The 18037-nt window shown below is 47.9% G+C and overlaps 1 protein-coding gene across 1 annotated transcript; it reads right to left on the bottom strand.

Annotated features, from left to right (window-relative positions):
- Nucleotides 1-12965: 12965 nt before the first annotated feature.
- Nucleotides 12966-17740, bottom strand: SLC25A5 (solute carrier family 25 member 5). Its single transcript, XM_067548157.1, has 4 exons — nucleotides 17519-17740; nucleotides 14888-15374; nucleotides 14594-14734; nucleotides 12966-13782 (listed from the first exon to the last, which is right to left on the bottom strand). Exons 1-4 carry the CDS (start codon nucleotides 17627-17629, stop codon nucleotides 13625-13627), a joined length of 897 nt encoding a protein of 298 aa, XP_067404258.1. The 5' UTR covers nucleotides 17630-17740; the 3' UTR covers nucleotides 12966-13624.
- Between the last annotated feature and the right edge of the window lie 297 nt (nucleotides 17741-18037).

Below are 18037 nucleotides of genomic sequence, written 5' to 3'. Positions count from 1 at the left end.
TATTATTCACAACTACATGGCCTCATTAACTGAAGTAAGAGTTAATGCATTATAGACAGCGCATTACTGCTTGTAAATCAAAGTTGTTTGGACATAATGTACTATGTAATTGGCTACCAAAGCTCTGAGGTTTGTTCCAAGGAGATAACAGGCAATTCACGTGATTTAAACAAAAATAATGTATTGTAATAACTGGGGTGTATGTATTCCACTGCCATTAACTAGATGGAATCAGAACCACTTTACGATGTGTCATAGGCCCTGCACTGCTAACAGTTATAAGAACTCTCCTTAGGGCCTTGTGTTTTAGAAGCAGAAGAATCTGTGTTCCCTCCTAGTTTTGTTGTGAAGTGCTAAGCAGGGTGGATTGATTTTAAATCAAAGCGATTTAAATGGCTATTTCAGAATAGTTTCCTGTGTGGACGCTATTCCAGAGTAAGTACTCCACTTTGGAAGTGAACTATTTACTCTGGAATAAAAATGACTTTTATTCCTGAATAGGATGTCTGCATAGGGCACTATCGTGGAATAGATTATTCTGTAATAGCTATTCCAGTCAGTTTCCTAAGGTAGACAATCCTGGAGTTTTAGGGTTAGCCTATACAAGCAGTTAGTGCAGGGTAAGCTGGGGGTGTAAATCTACAGCACAGTAGCCTGCTGTGCACTAGCTGGCTATGTAGACCCTGCTACCATGAACTGAAAGTTCCATCGTGCCCTGTGGGCCACTCTGCTTTGAAACAGGAGTCGATCCAAACACACTGCAGAACTTTTTGGAGGGCAGCAGCAGAGCCCACACGGTCAGTTAGTGCACAACAGGCTACTGTCCTTTAGAGAAGTTCCAGAGGGGTAGCCCTGCTCGTCTGTATACAGCAAAAACAACGAGAGTCCTGTAGCACCTTAAAGACTAACAAATTTCTGCGGGCATAAGCTTTCGTGGGCTGCAACCCACTTTGTCAGATGCAGAAATTTGTTAGTCTTTAAAGTGCTACAGGACTCTCGTTGTTTTTGTCCTGTAGATTTACACCCCAGATTACCATGCGTTAGCTGGCCATATAAACAAGCCTTTGTCTTGCAGCACCTGTTTATATTTGTAACAGATAAAAAGTGAGAATCGGCACATCTGCTTAAGAGTTTGCACGGTCAGGGCCCATGTGTGAGTAGCATGTGAAACTACTGGAGCTGTTTGATAGAGAAAGGATCTGATTACAACACAAAGAGACGAGGGGTCACATTATGTGTGTGTGGATGTTAATTTCTCTGATGGATTTCAGAGAAACAACATGATGTTGACTGATCTATCTTTGCCCAGCTGCATGGAGAATGCCTACATCTAAAAGAGTCTGACCACATTCAGGGCTATAACCACTTCCTCTTAGACTCAATACTGTTGTATTTTAGACTGGATACCTAAGGGGGAAAAATCACCACTGTTACAATATTAATTAACCTCCCCTCCCTCCAAAGGGAACCTAATTACAAACACCAAGGACCTGATGAGCCCTTTAAACTTCGGCAGGAATTCTCAGTGTTATACAAATATGCCAACAATGTACAGGCAGCAGGGACAGGGTACAGAACTCAGAGCTGCTCAAGGACGTGACACACCTGCTTCTTCTGGTCTAAACCTGCTATGCCACTGTATTGTAGGTGCTTTATGAGGCAGATTGCTCTGGCAAGTACAGGTGTGTCAGCGCCTGGCTTGGTCCAAACTGAACGAGGCGAGCCACTCAGGCACTCTAAATAAAACTAAGGTGGATTTGATTTAATACTGCAGAGTAGGGCGGACAGGTGTCTGGTTGTTTTTTAAAAATTCTCTCTTCTCCTAATGCAGTAAGTCCCCATTCATTCATTCATTCATTCCAGGAGTCACATTGTGGATTTCCCAATTAGAGAACAAACATGATCAATTCCATGATCAGGAAATCAACGATCCAGCCCCACAAGCGGGGGCTCATTAACTTATCTGGGAAAACATCATTTCCTTTTAGTTTTATATGCCTTATGCCTGCTGAAATTAAATTTGTTAGTCTTTAAAGTGCTACAGAACTCTCGTTGTGTTTACAAGCAGGCAATATTTTGTTCTATAGAACAGAGCTTCAGTAACCTGGGTCCTTCTTCCTGCACTGGGGTATTCTATCTTGACTGAGAAGGAGGGGTGAGATAGCTGGTTTTTTATTGTTTTGTTTGAACGACTGGGTTTATGGACTAGCTCCTTGTGAGTTAATGAAGTGCTGATTTAAATACACGTGTTTACTTAGAACTTTAAGAATGTAATTATCCATTAATCAAAAGGGGGATTATTCAAGGGATAGATCCTATTCTGGGTGCTTAGATAGGGCACTAGATGGCTTGTTACTGTCCATATTTATCTTACATTATCCACAGCGAGGAGAGTCTTGCAGTTAAGGCACCAGACTAGGACTCTGGAGATCTCAGGACAGTCCTTGGCTCTCCTACAACCAAGTTCACACAGGAAGGCTAAGTTCCTGTCAACACTGCAACTGGGAATGAGCTGTCCTGCCTGGGTAGATAGAGTGCTGTTAGCAGGGCTCATGCTAGCACACGCACAATAGCTGTGTGGCTGTTATGGCATAGCAGAGGCACTCGGGCCAGCCCCCTGAGCTCAGACACTAGGAATAGGCTGGACTTCAGCTTGGGGGGCTTGCGCAAGCCTCTGCCATTGCCTCGATGTCCTCACCACTATTTTTAGTGCACTCGTGCAAGCCCAAGTAGTGTGAATCTGTCTATCCGGGCTGGGAGGCTCATTCACAGTTGCAGTGGAGACCTACCCTTAGTCCCAGATCCTCAGTGATACTGAGACTCCTAACTTCCGTTGGTTTCAATGGATATTTAGAGCCTAAATAGCAACGAAGATCTAGTTCTTAATTTCTCTGTAACTCAGTTCCCCATTGGTAAAACAGGGATGACGCTTCCTTTCTCCCACCATTTGTCTTGTGTGTTTAGACTGTAAGCTTTTCTGGGCAAGGACTGTTTCTCCTGGTATAACGTCTAACACAAAAGATCCTTGATCTCAGTGAGGGTTTCTCTGTACTACTATCCTAATAATAATAAATAATAAGCATTGCTGAAGTTGGGTGTAAACAGCTCACTTATTTCTCTGGCTCCCTTGCAGGCTGAAACAAAATGCCTTAGATTAAATAGAGGCACAGGACCCTGCTACAACACATCTGCACTCTTGCGCTTTGTTGCACACTACAAGCCTGTTTAAAAGGGCAACATTTGATTGCTGGTTGTTTGATTAGGTTGCTGATTCTCGTGACAATTCGTGCACTAAGCACGTCACATTAATTAGATCCTGATGGCTTTGGTTTGTTTGGTAGGAGCACGCTATCAGAATATCTGGCAGAGCCAAGAATTTTTAAAAACGTATTTTCCCATTTTGCCCCCTTTTGTCTATCAGGTTCCTGTCTTTCCTAGAAGTGTGTGGACTTGCCACAAACTAGCACATAGTGTGCTGTGTCTAGCTACCTGCCAACCAGTAAGTTCAAGGTTAGTGTATCTCCAGTAACAGCTGAGATCACCAACACCTAAAGTAGAACCAGGAACTGCAGTGTTTGCATTGCTTGATGAATGGGAGTTTCATGCACAGAACAACTGCAGAATTAGGTCTGCTGCTGTAAGGGGCTGAGGCATTTAACACCTTGAGGTATTGAGCCCTTAGTGAGGTCACTACCTGTAGCAGGTGAAGCACAAAGTGAGTTTAGGCTCTGGCAAGTGTATAAAGGAGAAATGGATATTCAGCTACATTGTTCAAAACATCTTGTCGTTTTCAGTTCTTTATACAGATATAACATGAATGAATAATAAAGGAAAACAATGTGTTCAAAGATCTGCCATCCAACAGCCAAGATCTCCAAAACTTTATTCTTCTTCCCATCAGCTATAGCTATTCTGGTATTGAGTGCCTTTATACCAGTTGAACTGCATCCACAGGGAAGGGAGGGGACTGTACACCTTCTACCATAGCCCTATTGTTAAAGCAGGATGACTTGTGGGCGTAGACAAGGTCTTAGAGACTCAAGTTCCATCCCAGAGCCATTCCATCATTTCTAGCACAGGTGGAGCCTGACCTAGAGCCCAGTGAACTCAGTGGGAGTCTTTTTGTTAACTTCAGTGGGCTTTGGATCAGGCCCGTGGTTCCTGGAAGGACTCTAGATAAATAAATCTCAGACCCACCCAGATGTTGGCTTCCCCAAAGTCCTTCTCCTTGGAAAAAACTCTTCCTGCCAGGCACTCTTGTTTTCCTCCCACTCCTGGGTCGTTGATCCTTCTGCTCTTTTATTTCTGTTTTGTGCTTCTCTCAGCTTGGACAATGGAAGTCAGTTCAAATCAGTTTCAGTTATTTAGTATGTCACTTTCAGGTTCTCAATGTTGCAATGTTTGGGTGCAAATGCCACATAGGAAGGCTGATTTTATTAAAAACCTCTCTTTCTATTGGGATTTTAAAATAAATATATAAATCCTGGAGATATTTGTACCAGGTTTAGGCCTTGTAAAAACAGGGTATTTACAAAGTCTAAACTGTGAGCCTAATCGGAGTGACTGTCTCCTCTGCGACAGTGCATGAAACACATTCACTCAAACTGTGTTTCACTCCAACCCAGTTCAATAGGGTTTTATTTTCAACCCAGAACTCCAGGGCTAGCCGGGGGCTCAGTTTTGCCCCCTTTTACTCATGTCGTCATACTTTACTCCATGAGTTGTCCCAAGGGCCTGGTCTGGCACCACCAAGGAATACCTGTGGCCCAGAAAACTTGCTCTGCCTCTAGGACCTAATAACAAGGGCCAGGAGGAAACGTGGGTGGAGTATTCTTATGCCCAACTATTTCCCAGCTGCTGCAAGCATCAAAAGGTTAGGATTGCCCCCACGTGTGCCATAAGAATGCCCATACTTGTGAAACCAATATTTCATCTAGCCCAGTATCCTGTCTTCCAACAGGGGCCACTGCCAGGTGTTTTAGAGGGAATGAACGGAATAGACAATCAGTGAGTGATCCATTCTGATGCCTATTCCCAGCTTTTAAGAAAAAGAGGCTAGAACCACTCAGAGCATGGTTTTGCATCCCTGCCCATCCTGGCTAATAGCCATTGATGGACCTATCCTCCATGAACTTACCTAGTTCTTTTTTTAACCCTTTTATAATTTTGGCCTTCATAACATCCCCTGGCAATGAGTTCCACAGGTTGACTGTGCCTTGTTTGTTTTTAAACCTGCTGCCTATTAATTTCATTGGATGACCCCTGCTTCCTGTGTTCCATGAAGGGGTAAATAAAACTTCCTTATTCATTTTATCCACATCAGTCAAGATTTTATAGACCTTTATCATATCCCCTCTTAGTCCTCTTTTCCAAGGTGAAAAGTCCCTGTCTTTTTAATCTCTCCTCATATGGAAGCTATTTCATACGCCTAATCATTTTTGTTGCCCTTCTTTGTACCTTTTCCAATTCTAATATATCTTTTTTGAGATGGGGCAACCATAATCTGCACTGGGTCTGAACTAGCCCCAGATCCCTTCAAGATAGGCACCCCTCTTCCTGTGTAGGGGTGATCCAAGGGCATTTCAATGGGACTACTTGCCAAGTAAGATTGTACTCGGACGGAGTAAGCGTGACACAGTGCAACCGTAGTGAAGTCAAGGAGATTACTCACAAGAGAAAGTTCTGAGCACTGAGAGTGTTCCACAGCCTGACCCTACGTGTTTGACATGACCAAGAATGTTGCACAATGAAACCTGGCAGTTGTGGAACGAGTGTGCAAATAACAACATTGTGCCAATGGTTTTGACCTACATCGGTGCATCACTGGCGAATCGGCTGGTTGGCCTCTGGGTAACCCGAAGACAAAGCCATCTCAGCTGGGCTCGTACCATTTTACACCTAGGTCAGGAATGTTTTTGTTGTGATCTGGGTGAGTTTATGAATATATTGCTTGCCTGTTTCAGTGCCCTGTATCAGTGCAAGGAATTACAGCTGAGAAGTAATGTGGTGCCAAACACATACTACAACGTGGGGCAACTGGCTGTAGCTACACAAACTTATTAGCAGGTCATGTGGCAGGGGTTTGAGGGTAATGAAACAAAGGTTTGTTTTTTACTTCTCCCCCTCCTGTCCCCTGCAGCAGGTGGCTTGGCCCAGGAGAGTAATTTGTTTGACCTCCCAGCAATCCCCAGTCAGGATATGAGTGCCTGCTTAGCCTAAATCACTGAGATGGGTCCAAATTGCAGGATGGGATCCTACATCCAGACCTCCCCAAAGCTGATGGTTCGGGTTACTCTTTAATCTCTTCTAGAAAGTCCTCGGCTCTTTTAGTCTGTCAGATGGGGTTTTACTTTCCCGATTATCCCTTGTCTTGCTTTATGACAGTCACAATGTAATAGAACAGCAAAGGTGAAATAACATTTTTAAACATCCAGATCAGTACCATTTTTGACTGTTTGTAACTTTGTTTTCCCCATTCATTTGCTCAATTGTTTGCTCCTGGTCATTTCTGATCCCTCGTCTAACAGCAAGAGCAAAGTAGAAAAACTCAAAAAGGAAAGGCATGAAAAGCTGCCATGAAATCTTAAAGCCTTTGCTTTAAAGCACTTTTAAAAACGGAGCAGTTTGAAATGTAATTTACCTAAGGCACTGATCAGCAGAGTATTGAAATGCTGACAGTTTCAAATGCAAATTTTCTGCATTTATCAAATTAGTTATGTAAGTACAGTACAAATAAGGGCAGTGGATGAGGGTTCAGATGCTACACTGCTGAGAGCTAGACAAATGTGAAGAATTCCTAACGCAGTGGCTGGCAACACCCTTTAAGTAAGAACACACAGATGACTTGAGGCCTGATCCGAAGCCCAATGAAATTAATGGGAGCCCTTCCCTTGAGTTCAATGGGCTTTGGATCAGGCCCTCAGTGGGCTACACACCTCAGGTGTGGCCTAGATAAACTGCCTGGTTCAAAGTCCAGAAAAGCTGAATCAGCACTTCCTCCTCCCATGGTGGAAAAATCGAGCACCATGATGTGTGCTGTGTGGGAGGGGTCTTTTAGTAAAGCCTTTTAAATCCAAGGTCCCATCTGCATGGACATTAAATATTTTTGGACTCCTCTTGTAAGAGTTAAGATTTTCCCAGCATACAGCTACATTGCAATAACCCCCTGCCCACACCTTGTGCCGTTTCTGAGCTGGGCTCCAGCCTGATCCCAAACATCTACACTGCAATTTTATAGCTCCCATCAGCTGACCCAGGCCAGCCATGGCCACACCTCAGGTCTTTTATTGCAGCGTAGATGTATCCTCAATATCTTTGTTAAAGAAATGGCCCTTTCTGTGACACTGTTGTGCAGTGCACTTCCTACTAATATCTCCTCCAGGGGGGCTGCATGTCAGTGATGGAACTGCACACTGTGTAGAGTAGATCTGACCTATCACCGGGCTGAGCGCTCTTCAATGTTAGGAAAGTGCGGAGTTAGAGCGGCACTTTGCAACCGGCCCAAATCTCTCTAACGGGCCAAACCAAAACATGGAGCCCAAACACCCTGGATTGTGGAAAAGTTTGGATGTGAACTTTGCAATTCAAGCACCATTGCTAATATAACATGAAACACGGTGGGATACTAGGGGCAGTGTAAAGGTAAAACAATTGTAGCTAAATCAACTCAGTAGGTCATTTCCAGAGAGAAAGAATGCTCTTGGGGATTGGGATTTAGGAGATGTTGGTTCAAGTCTCAGCTCTGCCACACACTCTGTGTGACCTTGGTCAAGACACTTATCGCTGTGCCTCAGTTCCCTTTATGTAAAACAGGGATGATAATCCTTCTTTCCTCCCAGCCTTTTTCTGACTTGTCTGTTGACTGAAAACTGTTCAGATTAGAGACTGTTTCTAACCATGTTTTTGTACAGCCCCTAGCACAAGGGGGTCTTGATCTTGGTTGTAACCCTTAGGCATGACTATAATACTACTAGCAATTCATTTTATTCACGCTAGCTTTAGAAACCTGGAGAAATGGCCTGTATCCTGCCAAAAACGCTCACCCACTGAAATGTTTTTCAGGCCTAGTACAAACTTGTGACATGGGTTCCCTCCCACACACATACCACAATCCCTCACCCCAAACATACAATCTCATGAGCCATGAAAAACGTTTTCCTCATGGTAATGAGGGTTTCAGCCCGGGCTGGGCCCCCCAGGCCTCTGGGCCCCAGTAAAGTGTACCCTTTCCCTCCCCCCATGTGGGGGCTCTGCTTGGGCCTCATTCCCACTATAAGGCTGCCTGTGATATCAGGAGGCTGCTTTATCTTCTCTGCCAACAGGATTGTACCCAAATATAAATGACCTTCCTGCCTCATGCAAGAGTAAAGAACTTGTAAGGGACCACACCATTAAAGAGTGGCCTCCCCTGCACACACGTTTTGAAAACTCTCCAGCTTTCAGAGTAAGGCAGTGAACTCACAAAACCAGAAAGTCCAGTCCCATTTGCTTCCGAGAGTACATCTCCCCATGCTGTAGTAACACCTGCCACAGACTTTGTGTGTGTGTGTGGGGGGGGGAACCTAGAGACTGACATGAGTCTGTGGGCTGATCTCTGACATCTTATGAAATGTTGCAGCTCAACCCAAATGCAGAGAGGGGCTGGGGGTGATGAGATTAGGGGCCTGCTACCATGCAATTCACTGCATTGTCAGGCCAGGATTCCCTTTGCCAATTAGTGTCTTGAATTGTGGCCTAGGCACACAGCTGCACGTCATCAGTCAGCCGTTACAAAGGGACAAGAAGTGGCTTTCATGAAGAGGGAGAGTTCTAGCCCGCAGGAAAGTGAGGAGGAGCTAGTAGAACGTACTAGGTTCAAGAATAGTACAGTGCCCTATGCAAGCTGCCTAGTATTCCTGAGCACCCCCCTCAAGCAGACACCGTCACTCTAATTTCAACAGTAACTGAGCATCCAGGGATCCGGATTGTGGCCATGACATTCATTTCATTATAGCTGAAGCCCTGCTTGCTGAACCTGGAAAGAGAGCGTCTGTAGTTACTGTGGCAGCTGGCCTCATCGGAAGAGTTTCTAATTCACACCGGCTGCTAGATATGAAACTTGGGTAACTCACTTCCCCTCATTAGTAGCAGGGGAATAATACACCAATTAGAGGTGGTGTGGACATCGCCGAGTTGTGCTGAATGGAGCTGGAACCAGTTTTCAAACTTCCCCAATGCTCAAATCGAGTGTTCTAAAGTAAAGGCCAAGCACAACATCTGGATGATCAGTCCATTCCTCCAGCTTGGGGAAAGTTCAGATCCAGAGTCATGCTTCGGTCTGTTCTAGAAATAGGGGCCAGTTGCATTGCTTGGGGAAGGTCAGGTGCTGTTCTGGTCTGGAATCATTGCACTCTGAGTCCCAGAGCTGGTGCTAGCCCATTGGGAACCCTAAGCAGGAATATTTTGGCCCCACAACACTTGAGAATAAGGGCCCCCCCCGCTTGAGCTACTTGGGGCACCAAGCAATTGCTTAGTCTTCTTATGCCTAGCACTGGCTCTGATCCCAAACTATCCCCTGGCACCTGGGGGACTTTAGCCCCGACTCTGAACTTTGTGACAAAGGCCCATCTCCCATGAGCATGCTGGGCACCGTGCTGCCCCTTGGATTCCTCCACCCTTCTGCTAGGTGGACTTCAGACTAGCATGACTGACGCGACACAGCTGTGGGACTGGCAACGTGCCTCTTGGCTGAATGAGACGATAAAGTCCAACCGCACGGCCACAGTGCTGGAGGGAAGCTTGCCTTGGCCGGCTGTGCTCTGACTGGAGGAAAGTGAGCGCTGACCAAAGTCTCAGGAAGGGCTGGCTCTCCTTCAGCTCAGAGCTATGCCAAGCATTTAGCACCACTAGCAGCATCCCAGAGCCAGGGGCAAATATTTAATATGAGCCTGTGTGTAGCCATGCTGTGTCAACAGCTTTTTAGCAGAGGATTTACAGGGGCTGGGCTGCCAGGAGGTTCTCTCCATTCTAGTGAGGAAGCTGTTGGGAGCCTTAGATCTTATTTCTACAGTAACGCTTTGGGTGGCAATGTGTACAGTGCCTCCTTAACATCAATCAGCAGGGCCGTAGCCGGCTCAGACTAAGCCCCAGGGAGGTCAGAAAGGAAATAAGAGACGAGGACATTTTATATAAAAAAAACCCAGCATCATAACAGTCACCCAGTTGGCAGTGTGCCTAGGGCACTGGCCCGGGACCCAGCAAACCTGGGTCAATTCCTGACTCCGCCACTGGTTTGCTGGGTCACTTTGGGCAAGTCATGTCCCCTCTCTGTGTCTGTTTTCCCATGGATGGAAAAAGGATAATGATACAGATCTCCTTGGTAGCTTGCTTTGAGGTCTATGGATGGACGTGCTAGCTAAGTATTGCTAATACTTAACTAATTTCAGTAAGGAGGCCAATGACTGGAGGCTGAATTCCCTGTCAGCAGGGATTCTTCCAGCTCAGATTGAGATATATGGGGAGAGTGAAGTAAGGAAGCTTACACGACTACTGCCTTTGCTGTCCAGTGGTGACTAAAGAGAACCTTTACATGGCTACTGTGGGCCATGGTCCACCAGGCACCAACATTTTAACAAAGGCATTTCACAGCCATGCCATAAAGTATGCACAAAGATTTCTAGCATGTACTAAATGCTCTCAACTGGTATGCTGGAGGCACAGTTTTCTTAGTTTGATTAAATCTCATCCCACATAGACCAAGCTCATTGTATGGCATAGATTGCGCTGCACTGGAATATTTTGTCAAACTGGAATGTGACAGAGGCCTCCAAAATTCATGGATCAAATTCGCTTCTCTGTTACACTGGCTCAACCCCGCCAGCTGGCCCATTCACTTCATCTAGCTGAGGACTCCATGGCAAATGTACCAGCAGTCTGATTTTTTGCAGTGTTTCTTAGGACTAAGCGCCTAGCCTGTGTGGTGAAGCCTCATACTATATAATTGAGAGTCTGGGCACCATCTTAAGACCATCGAGCCATACTCAACAGCAGTTCTCTCACTGCAACAACACTTGCAAAAGTAGCCTCAGTACTCACCATCCTCCTTCCATCTCTCATACTACATACAGGGGCCATGGAGAGGAGGGAAGGTCTTCCAGAGGCTCAGACTATATAATCCCCATGCCAGCAGGAAGCTCTCAAACAGCAGCATTTCAGGGAGGCCCTTGCAATTCAGGAGAGCTGAACAGGCAGCACCTAATTATTGAATCCATCTGTGTGGCCAACAAGCGTTCCCCACCCAAATATCTGACCTGGGGCTGCCTGGTTAGGATGAAGCAGTAACATAGGTTGGGGAAAAGGAGGCGCTCTCTCTCTCTCAGCGTAACTCACACACCTAGCAGCAGCTTGACTTCTATCAGGCCACGATAAGCACAAGTTGCTGAGTTACTCTGCTGCCTGTGGACTGATTTGTAAATGACCTTCGTCTGGTATGTACAGGTGGTGGGGGGAGGGGTGTTCACAATGACAGAATGGAAAGGTCGCGTAAAAAACTAGCAGAGGCTCTTGCGTAGGTAATCTGGGCACTGCAGACGCGCCTGCTCCCCAGGGGCTCATTTCATTTCTTGGTGCCAGGGTATAATCAATTACCTAAGGTTCATGCTCCATCACATTCTTTGACATCCAACTGGTCTGGCTGGACTAGCAGCGAAATGCTCTGCACTCTTGTAACATAGGAAGGCTGCTGCACATGGGTCACTTGGAAGCATTACCTAAGGGTGGAAGTCCTGGCAAGCAAAAAGTCAGCTACTAGGAGACAATATTCCACGTAGGAATCCAGCGTGCCTGCTCTTAGATCACAGCTATAATGAATGAGGTTGTGCCCTCTATGAGCCAGATGAGTTGGATTCATTTTCAATAGTAAAAATGACTATTGGCACTTGGCAAGGCAGCCGTAGGGCTGTTTGCTTGAGTCACACCATTTCATTTTTATGACTGAGGGGCAGACAGAGGCCTAAGAAGCTAGGGAGGGGGTTTTAGGAAAGTGGGGGGAGTGGTACATGTGAGACCTACCCTTCTTGAAATCAGATTTAGGGATGGAAGAACCACCTTCCTGCATTTGGAGCAGGATAGAAGTACCAAGTATCTCACTGCCGTATATTAATGCACTTCTAGGTGAGGCAATACCATAGCTGCATTGCCCTTATGGGTAAGGTAGAGGTTCTGAAGTACCAAGCAAGCTCCAGGGGCTGTTGATTTTTAGTGAGGCTGTCAGCCAAAAAAAAAAAAACCCATTCCAAAAAAAAAACCAAGCTCAGCTTTAACAGGATGGGTCTTCATTGCAGTTAACCCAGACCCTGACATGCCTATTGACCCCAACCTAGCCCCCCTCCACAGATTAAAAACCTCTCAGCCACATAGGATACTGCTTTCTACCAAAGCACACAGCTCATGCTTGGCCTGGGGCCCCCCCTAATTTCTGTGTGCATAGCCCTCTAGTGACTTCCCACAACTCCTCTGGGTGGCAGTTCTCCCCCCATTCACTGGGAATTGGAGTGGCTGAGTTTACCGCAGCACTAAGCAGAGACTATCCCCCCAGCACTCCTACTACTTCAGCTGAGTGACTATGGGCCTGGCCTGGCCACACTTCAGTGGACACACTTGGGTAAGGCTTTGCCATGTAGATGCTCACCCGTGAGCAAGACTACAAGGGATACTCACAATCAAGTGTAGCTGAGTCAAGCCAAGGCTGCAGGCAGCACATCCCCCATCTGTGAGTGTTTCATTTTTGTTCCTACATGTGGAGTAATTCCAGGTGCTTTCTTGAAATTCTTACACCAAGGAGACTAGTTTTCCAAGTGACAGTTACTCTCACCCCATTGCATGTCTCAATGGGAGTGCTGGCTAGATCTGCCTCTGCTTATCTGGCTAGAGAGTGGCTTTTTCTTCTTTTTAAAAAGATGAAGATAGCAGGAGGCAGGGTCACAAGCAGATACTGCTGGCCTTTTATCAGGTGGCAGCTGCTCCTCTACACAAGCAGCGGAGATCTATGCAGATTTGAATTAAAATGCCTGTGCAAACAAGGCTGGTACATCATGGGGCTCATTTGGAAAATTGTGGTTTCAAAGGAGACTGATAGCTTCCTTTAAAGCCTCAAGGAGTTATGTAGCATCCCTTTCCCGAGGGTACATCACAAGACATATGCCTATCTGTAGATTAGCCAGTTATTTCACCACTTTCCTACTAGTACATGCATTGGAAATGTAGAGTCAGCTGGACTATGACACCCTCAAAAGGGTATTGGGTGTAGGTACTATGTTTCTTCCAACATTTTCCCCCCTGCAGCTGCAGGTGGGGGGGGGGGGGCAGTTTATTGAAAAGGGGTAAAGCAAGCATGACACTAGTACAGTTGGTTCTGGATTTTTTTTTTATTATTTCCTCAGATGTGTTACTTAAGCAGGAGTGCTTGAAATAAAAATATTTGAGTCCCATCGGTGGAATGACTTGATAAAGAGACAGGTCAGGTGAGGGTGACAGCTGCCCTTTGCCAACTAGTATGGATACCAGTTGTAATTGATATAGTTTTGAGTCCATGAATGGTCAGAGTAGGTTACATAATACAACATGCCAGTTCACACACACAAGCAACTTAAGTGTACTTCTTGATTTCATCATACAATACTAAGACAAAAGCACCTCCCATTCCTCTGAGTACATTGGACCATGCACCCTTGAAGAACGCCTTGGACCCTTCATCACGGGCAATCTTTCGCCAGCAGTCAATTGTACCAGAGTACATGATGTCAGCTGTGGAAAGTAAACCAATTATTAGTAAGAGGAGTCTCATGGCCAAGATCCTATTCCAGGTCAGTAATGGCTCAACAAAGCTGTCAGCTTCGAGTGAATTACATTTCAAACTTGTGCTCTTTGGTGTTATTAGCCATTGAATTATTTAACTGGAGACCATCATGAATGATCTTTTACTACACTTACAACACTAAGCGCATCTCATGTCTGTATGGAGATGTAAAAGGCAAGAAGTTATACTGTCCACAGCAACTGCACTAACATTTCAAGTTCTTGGGTTTAGCAGCTGCATCAAGGCAAGTCTTCATTGCAGGTCCCCTCCCACCCTGAGATATGCTGCAATGCCATCCTTATGGCTTCTACTCGAAGTACCACCATCTGCTGGGAGTTTTACTACAGCTTTTTTTTTTTTTTTTTTGGACAAATCGAGTGGATGTATTCCAAGCAAAAGGGCTGCATGGTCTCGTGGAGCAAGGAACTCAAGCTCTGATCCTGGTCCAGCCACTGACTTGTTGCATGGTCTCAGGCAAGATGAGCTGTTCCTACCTATAAATGGAGATCAGACGCTCACCAGGGCATTGTGAGAACTAGTCCTCAGTGTGGTGCAACAGCTGATAAAGCACTAGCCAGGGCATGAAAGGAAACCAACATCCATTTACAGGATCTCATTTCTGAGCCATGAAGGCCGCCTGCTCAAACCCTACTGATCCCACAGGCCTTGGAATGCAGATGGACAGTTCTCTGCACCCATCTGGCATCTCTCTGGTGATGCCCACCCCCAATATGTTCTACATGGGAATTAGAAACGTACTTGCTTTCCGCCCAGACTGCATCATCATACGACGGCGGACAGTATCAAATGGATAGGAGGTCAAACCAGCAACAGCAGTAACTGTCTGAGCAATCATCCAGCTGACGATGATGTGGGTGTTCTTTGGGTCAGGAAGCATTCCTACAGGAGGGAGGAGATCACATTAAAACACAGTGATTTGGTGGCCTGAACACCCAAGTAAATCATTTTTCTGCATCTAGAATTTATTTTAGAAGCCTCGATGTTGTAGTCTAGCTTCTTATGCATTTTAAGAAGTTAGTTCAAAGGACCTACCCTTAGCAGTGTCATAGATGCCAAAATAGGCAGCTCTGTAGATGATGATACCCTGAACGGATACGTTGAATCCTTGGTAAAGGCCCTTAAGACCATCAGACTTGAAGATCTTGACCAGGCAGTCACCAAGACCCTTGAATTCCCTGTCAGCTCCAGCTTTACCCACATCAGCTGCCAGACGGGTACGGGCAAAGTCAAGAGGGTAGACAAAACAGAGAGACGTAGCACCAGCAGCACCACCAGATGCCAGGTTACCAGCAAAGTAACGCCAGAACTGGGTTCTTTTATCGACGCCACCCAAGAAGACCTGCTTGTATTTGTCTTTGAAAGCGAAGTTGAGGGCCTGAGTAGGGAAGTATCTTATCACATTAGCCAGGTTGCCACGCCAGAAGGACAGGAAACCCTGCTCTTTGGGGATACGGACAACACAGTCAATGATGCCCTTGTACTGCATGTCTGCTGTAATCTGCTTGCTTGCATGCTGCACCTGTAGAACAGTAAAACAAGGTGAATTAACATCTCACTTGCCACCTGACCAACACATCTTTATGCTGATAAAATTACTAGGCTGAAGATCTGGATTTATGAAGTTTCATAGTTTTCAGTTGGTGGAAATGTTGCATTTGATAATTAGCATTAGTTCTGGACAGACTATCTTCCCCTACAGAGATGAAGTACATTTGAAAGCTATCCGTTTAGGCTAGAGATGCTGAAAGCTTGTTATGAAATAAAATGGGTCTAGCCCTAGGAAGCTAGAGGAATCATAAATGAAAGTTTGACAGATTTGGTAGTGAAAACATGAGTTACTGGCAAACAAATGAGGATAGATTAAGGATGGCTCTCTTAAATTTGGTTAAGAAACTCAAGTGAGAGAGACTTCATTGTTGAACTTTGCTGGTTATAATTAGGCTTGAAAGGATTAGATTTGTGCTGGTAAACTATGATTTCACCATACACACAAGTAATAAGTTTACAGAGAGGCAACATATGGAAAACGCTGTTTGAGATCTCACAGTTTGAGTTAAGGATATTTTAATAATTTGTATTAATGGTTATAAGGGTCTAATTTTTTGAATCTCATTGTCTGCTGTCATTAAATAATGGATTGACCCCTCATAATTTCTCTGCCACTGTGAAAATGTAAATGGATACAAATAAAAATGCTTAAGATGAATCAATATTATCATTCAAAACTATAAAAAAAATGAAGTCAAGCCTAATTATAAGCAAGTGAGAAGTTTCATGCAATAGTCTCCCAGGGTGCAGGGAGATATAAGTGCTGCATTCCAAGGTGATCACCAGCCATTCCTTTAACTCAGAAACAGCAAGTGCTATGAACTTGGGGACAGGGGGAGGGGAGAGGCGACACCTTTCTGGCTCCAGTTCGAATTGCTTGGATTTTCCAGAGCGACTCTCCTCCATATGCCTGTCACCATTAGAATGATGGCTGGACAATAAGGAGATGTACTCACAGAGGGGGACAGTCAAAGACCGGCCTTTGAGCAGAAGGGCACCAGAATGGCTTTTCTGAAAGAACGTGGCAGAATCTAGTGGAGCCAAGCCTGGTTTATCTAGGCGGCAGCGCTGTCCTGGGTCTGATCCACCCCCGCTCAGACTAGCTGCGGAGGCGGTTTACGCGGGGATGTAAAGCTAAGCTGGGAGATGGCTTTAATCTTTCGGCCTGGAAGGTCACCGGGCTCCCGCCTGTACCGGCTCCTTCGCTTTGCCACCCGCAGGCGGCGGGGCGGGGGCGGCGTGTCGTGCCTGCGTGGCTCTGCGGGCTGGGATGGCCGCACACCGGCTTTAGAAGCGGGGCCCCAGCCGCGGACTCGCCAGCTGCCCTTCCCAGAGCGGCCACGGGGGCTCCGGCCTGGCGCCGAGGCAGCCCCAGGTTCCGGCCCTGCAGCGCGCAGGCGGGAAGGCGCCGGCCGGGGCGGCGTCTGCTGCTGCTGCTGCTGCTCCAGCCTCCCTGCGCGCGAGCCAGGCCAGGCCAGGCCGGCCGGCGCCGATTTACATAAGCGGAACTAGCTCGCGCCAGCCAGCTGCTGCCGCCGCCGCCGCGCGCGAGGCAGGCGGCCCGCTTCCGGCGCTGCCCGGCCGCTCCCCGGGAGCCCAGCCTCGCGCCGGGGCCCGCACCCAGCCTCGCGCCGGGGCCGATGGGGGCGGGGGAGAGAGGCCGTGCATGGCCTAGCCGCCAGCCCAGGGCGCCCCGCAGAGGCCCAAGGAGACCGTCTCCTTGGGCAGGGCGAGGCCGGAGCGGGGCAGCGGAGCCTCGCCCCATGCACGGCCGGGGGGGCAGTGCTAGCGGCGGGGACCCCCTGTCCCTTAACTAAGCCGCGGCGGCCTCTTTGCACCCGGGCTGCCGAACCGGCCCGGGCCTTCGCTCTCCTTGCGGCGACCTTGGGAGGCGGATGCGAGGCCCGGCTGCAGCTCCGCGGCGCGGGGGATGCCCCCACGCGGCCCCGCTCCGGATAAAGCCGCGCTCTGCCCGAGCGGCCACCTGCGCCATCCCCCCGGCAGGGAGCCGGGCCTGGGCCCGTCCACGCAGCGCCGCGCCTTGCATCACTCCCGCCCCGGGGGCTGCCGGCAGGGATCGGGGCCTTTCCCAGGCCGGCCGCCCCCCCGGCTCACCTGCAGCAGCAGCTTCACTCTCTCGATGGGGGCGACGGCTGTCTTGGAGATGGCAGCGGCCACCCCGCCGGCCAGGAAATCCTTGGCGAAGGACAAGGCAGCGTCGGCCATGGCGGGCGCGGGGAAGGTGAATAAATTAGACCCGGGGGGGATGGAAGGAAGGACAGACACGAGACGCTGCTGCAGCCGCTGCTGATGGGGACCCGCGGGCTGTGAGGCAGAGCGGCTGAAATGGCCGGTTTATATACAGCCCCCGGGTGCAGCGGGCGGGGGGTGCGGCTCGCACACGGGGCGACGCACGGCAGCTTCCCAGCCCGCTGATTGGCTCGGAGCGGGGGGGCCGGGCCGGGGCGGGCTGGTGGGGCAGGTCCCCCCCCCACTTCCCCTCCGCACCCCACCCATTGGGAGCGCCAGTGGCAGTGCGGGGTGGAGGGGGCCCCACCGACGCAGGGCGCCGGGAGGATGCACCGGGGGGAATGGCAGGGCGAGGCCGGGCGCTGCGCCCTTGGCAGGGCGGAG

This window comes from Emydura macquarii, unplaced genomic scaffold (assembly GCF_026122565.2).
Source record: "Emydura macquarii macquarii isolate MOO-44397 ecotype Brisbane River unplaced genomic scaffold, CSIRO-AGI_Emac_v2 contig_1253, whole genome shotgun sequence".
Lineage (NCBI taxonomy): Eukaryota > Metazoa > Chordata > Testudines > Chelidae > Emydura > Emydura macquarii.
This window is presented reverse-complemented; position numbering and strand designations above follow the sequence as displayed.

What these genes read in the sequence shown, in the direction of transcription:
- SLC25A5 (XM_067548157.1), bottom strand. Translation starts at nt 17,629, where the DNA reads ATGGCCGACGCTGCCTTGTCCTTCGCCAAGGATTTCCTGGCCGGCGGG. An exon ending in GAGTGAAGCTGCTGCTGCAG is followed by an intron (nt 15,375 to 17,518) that starts GTGAGCCGGGGG and finishes ACTGTTCTACAG; the next exon opens with GTGCAGCATGCAAGCAAGCA. An exon ending in CATCTATGACACTGCTAAGG is followed by an intron (nt 14,735 to 14,887) that starts GTAGGTCCTTTG and finishes TCCCTCCTGTAG; the next exon opens with GAATGCTTCCTGACCCAAAG.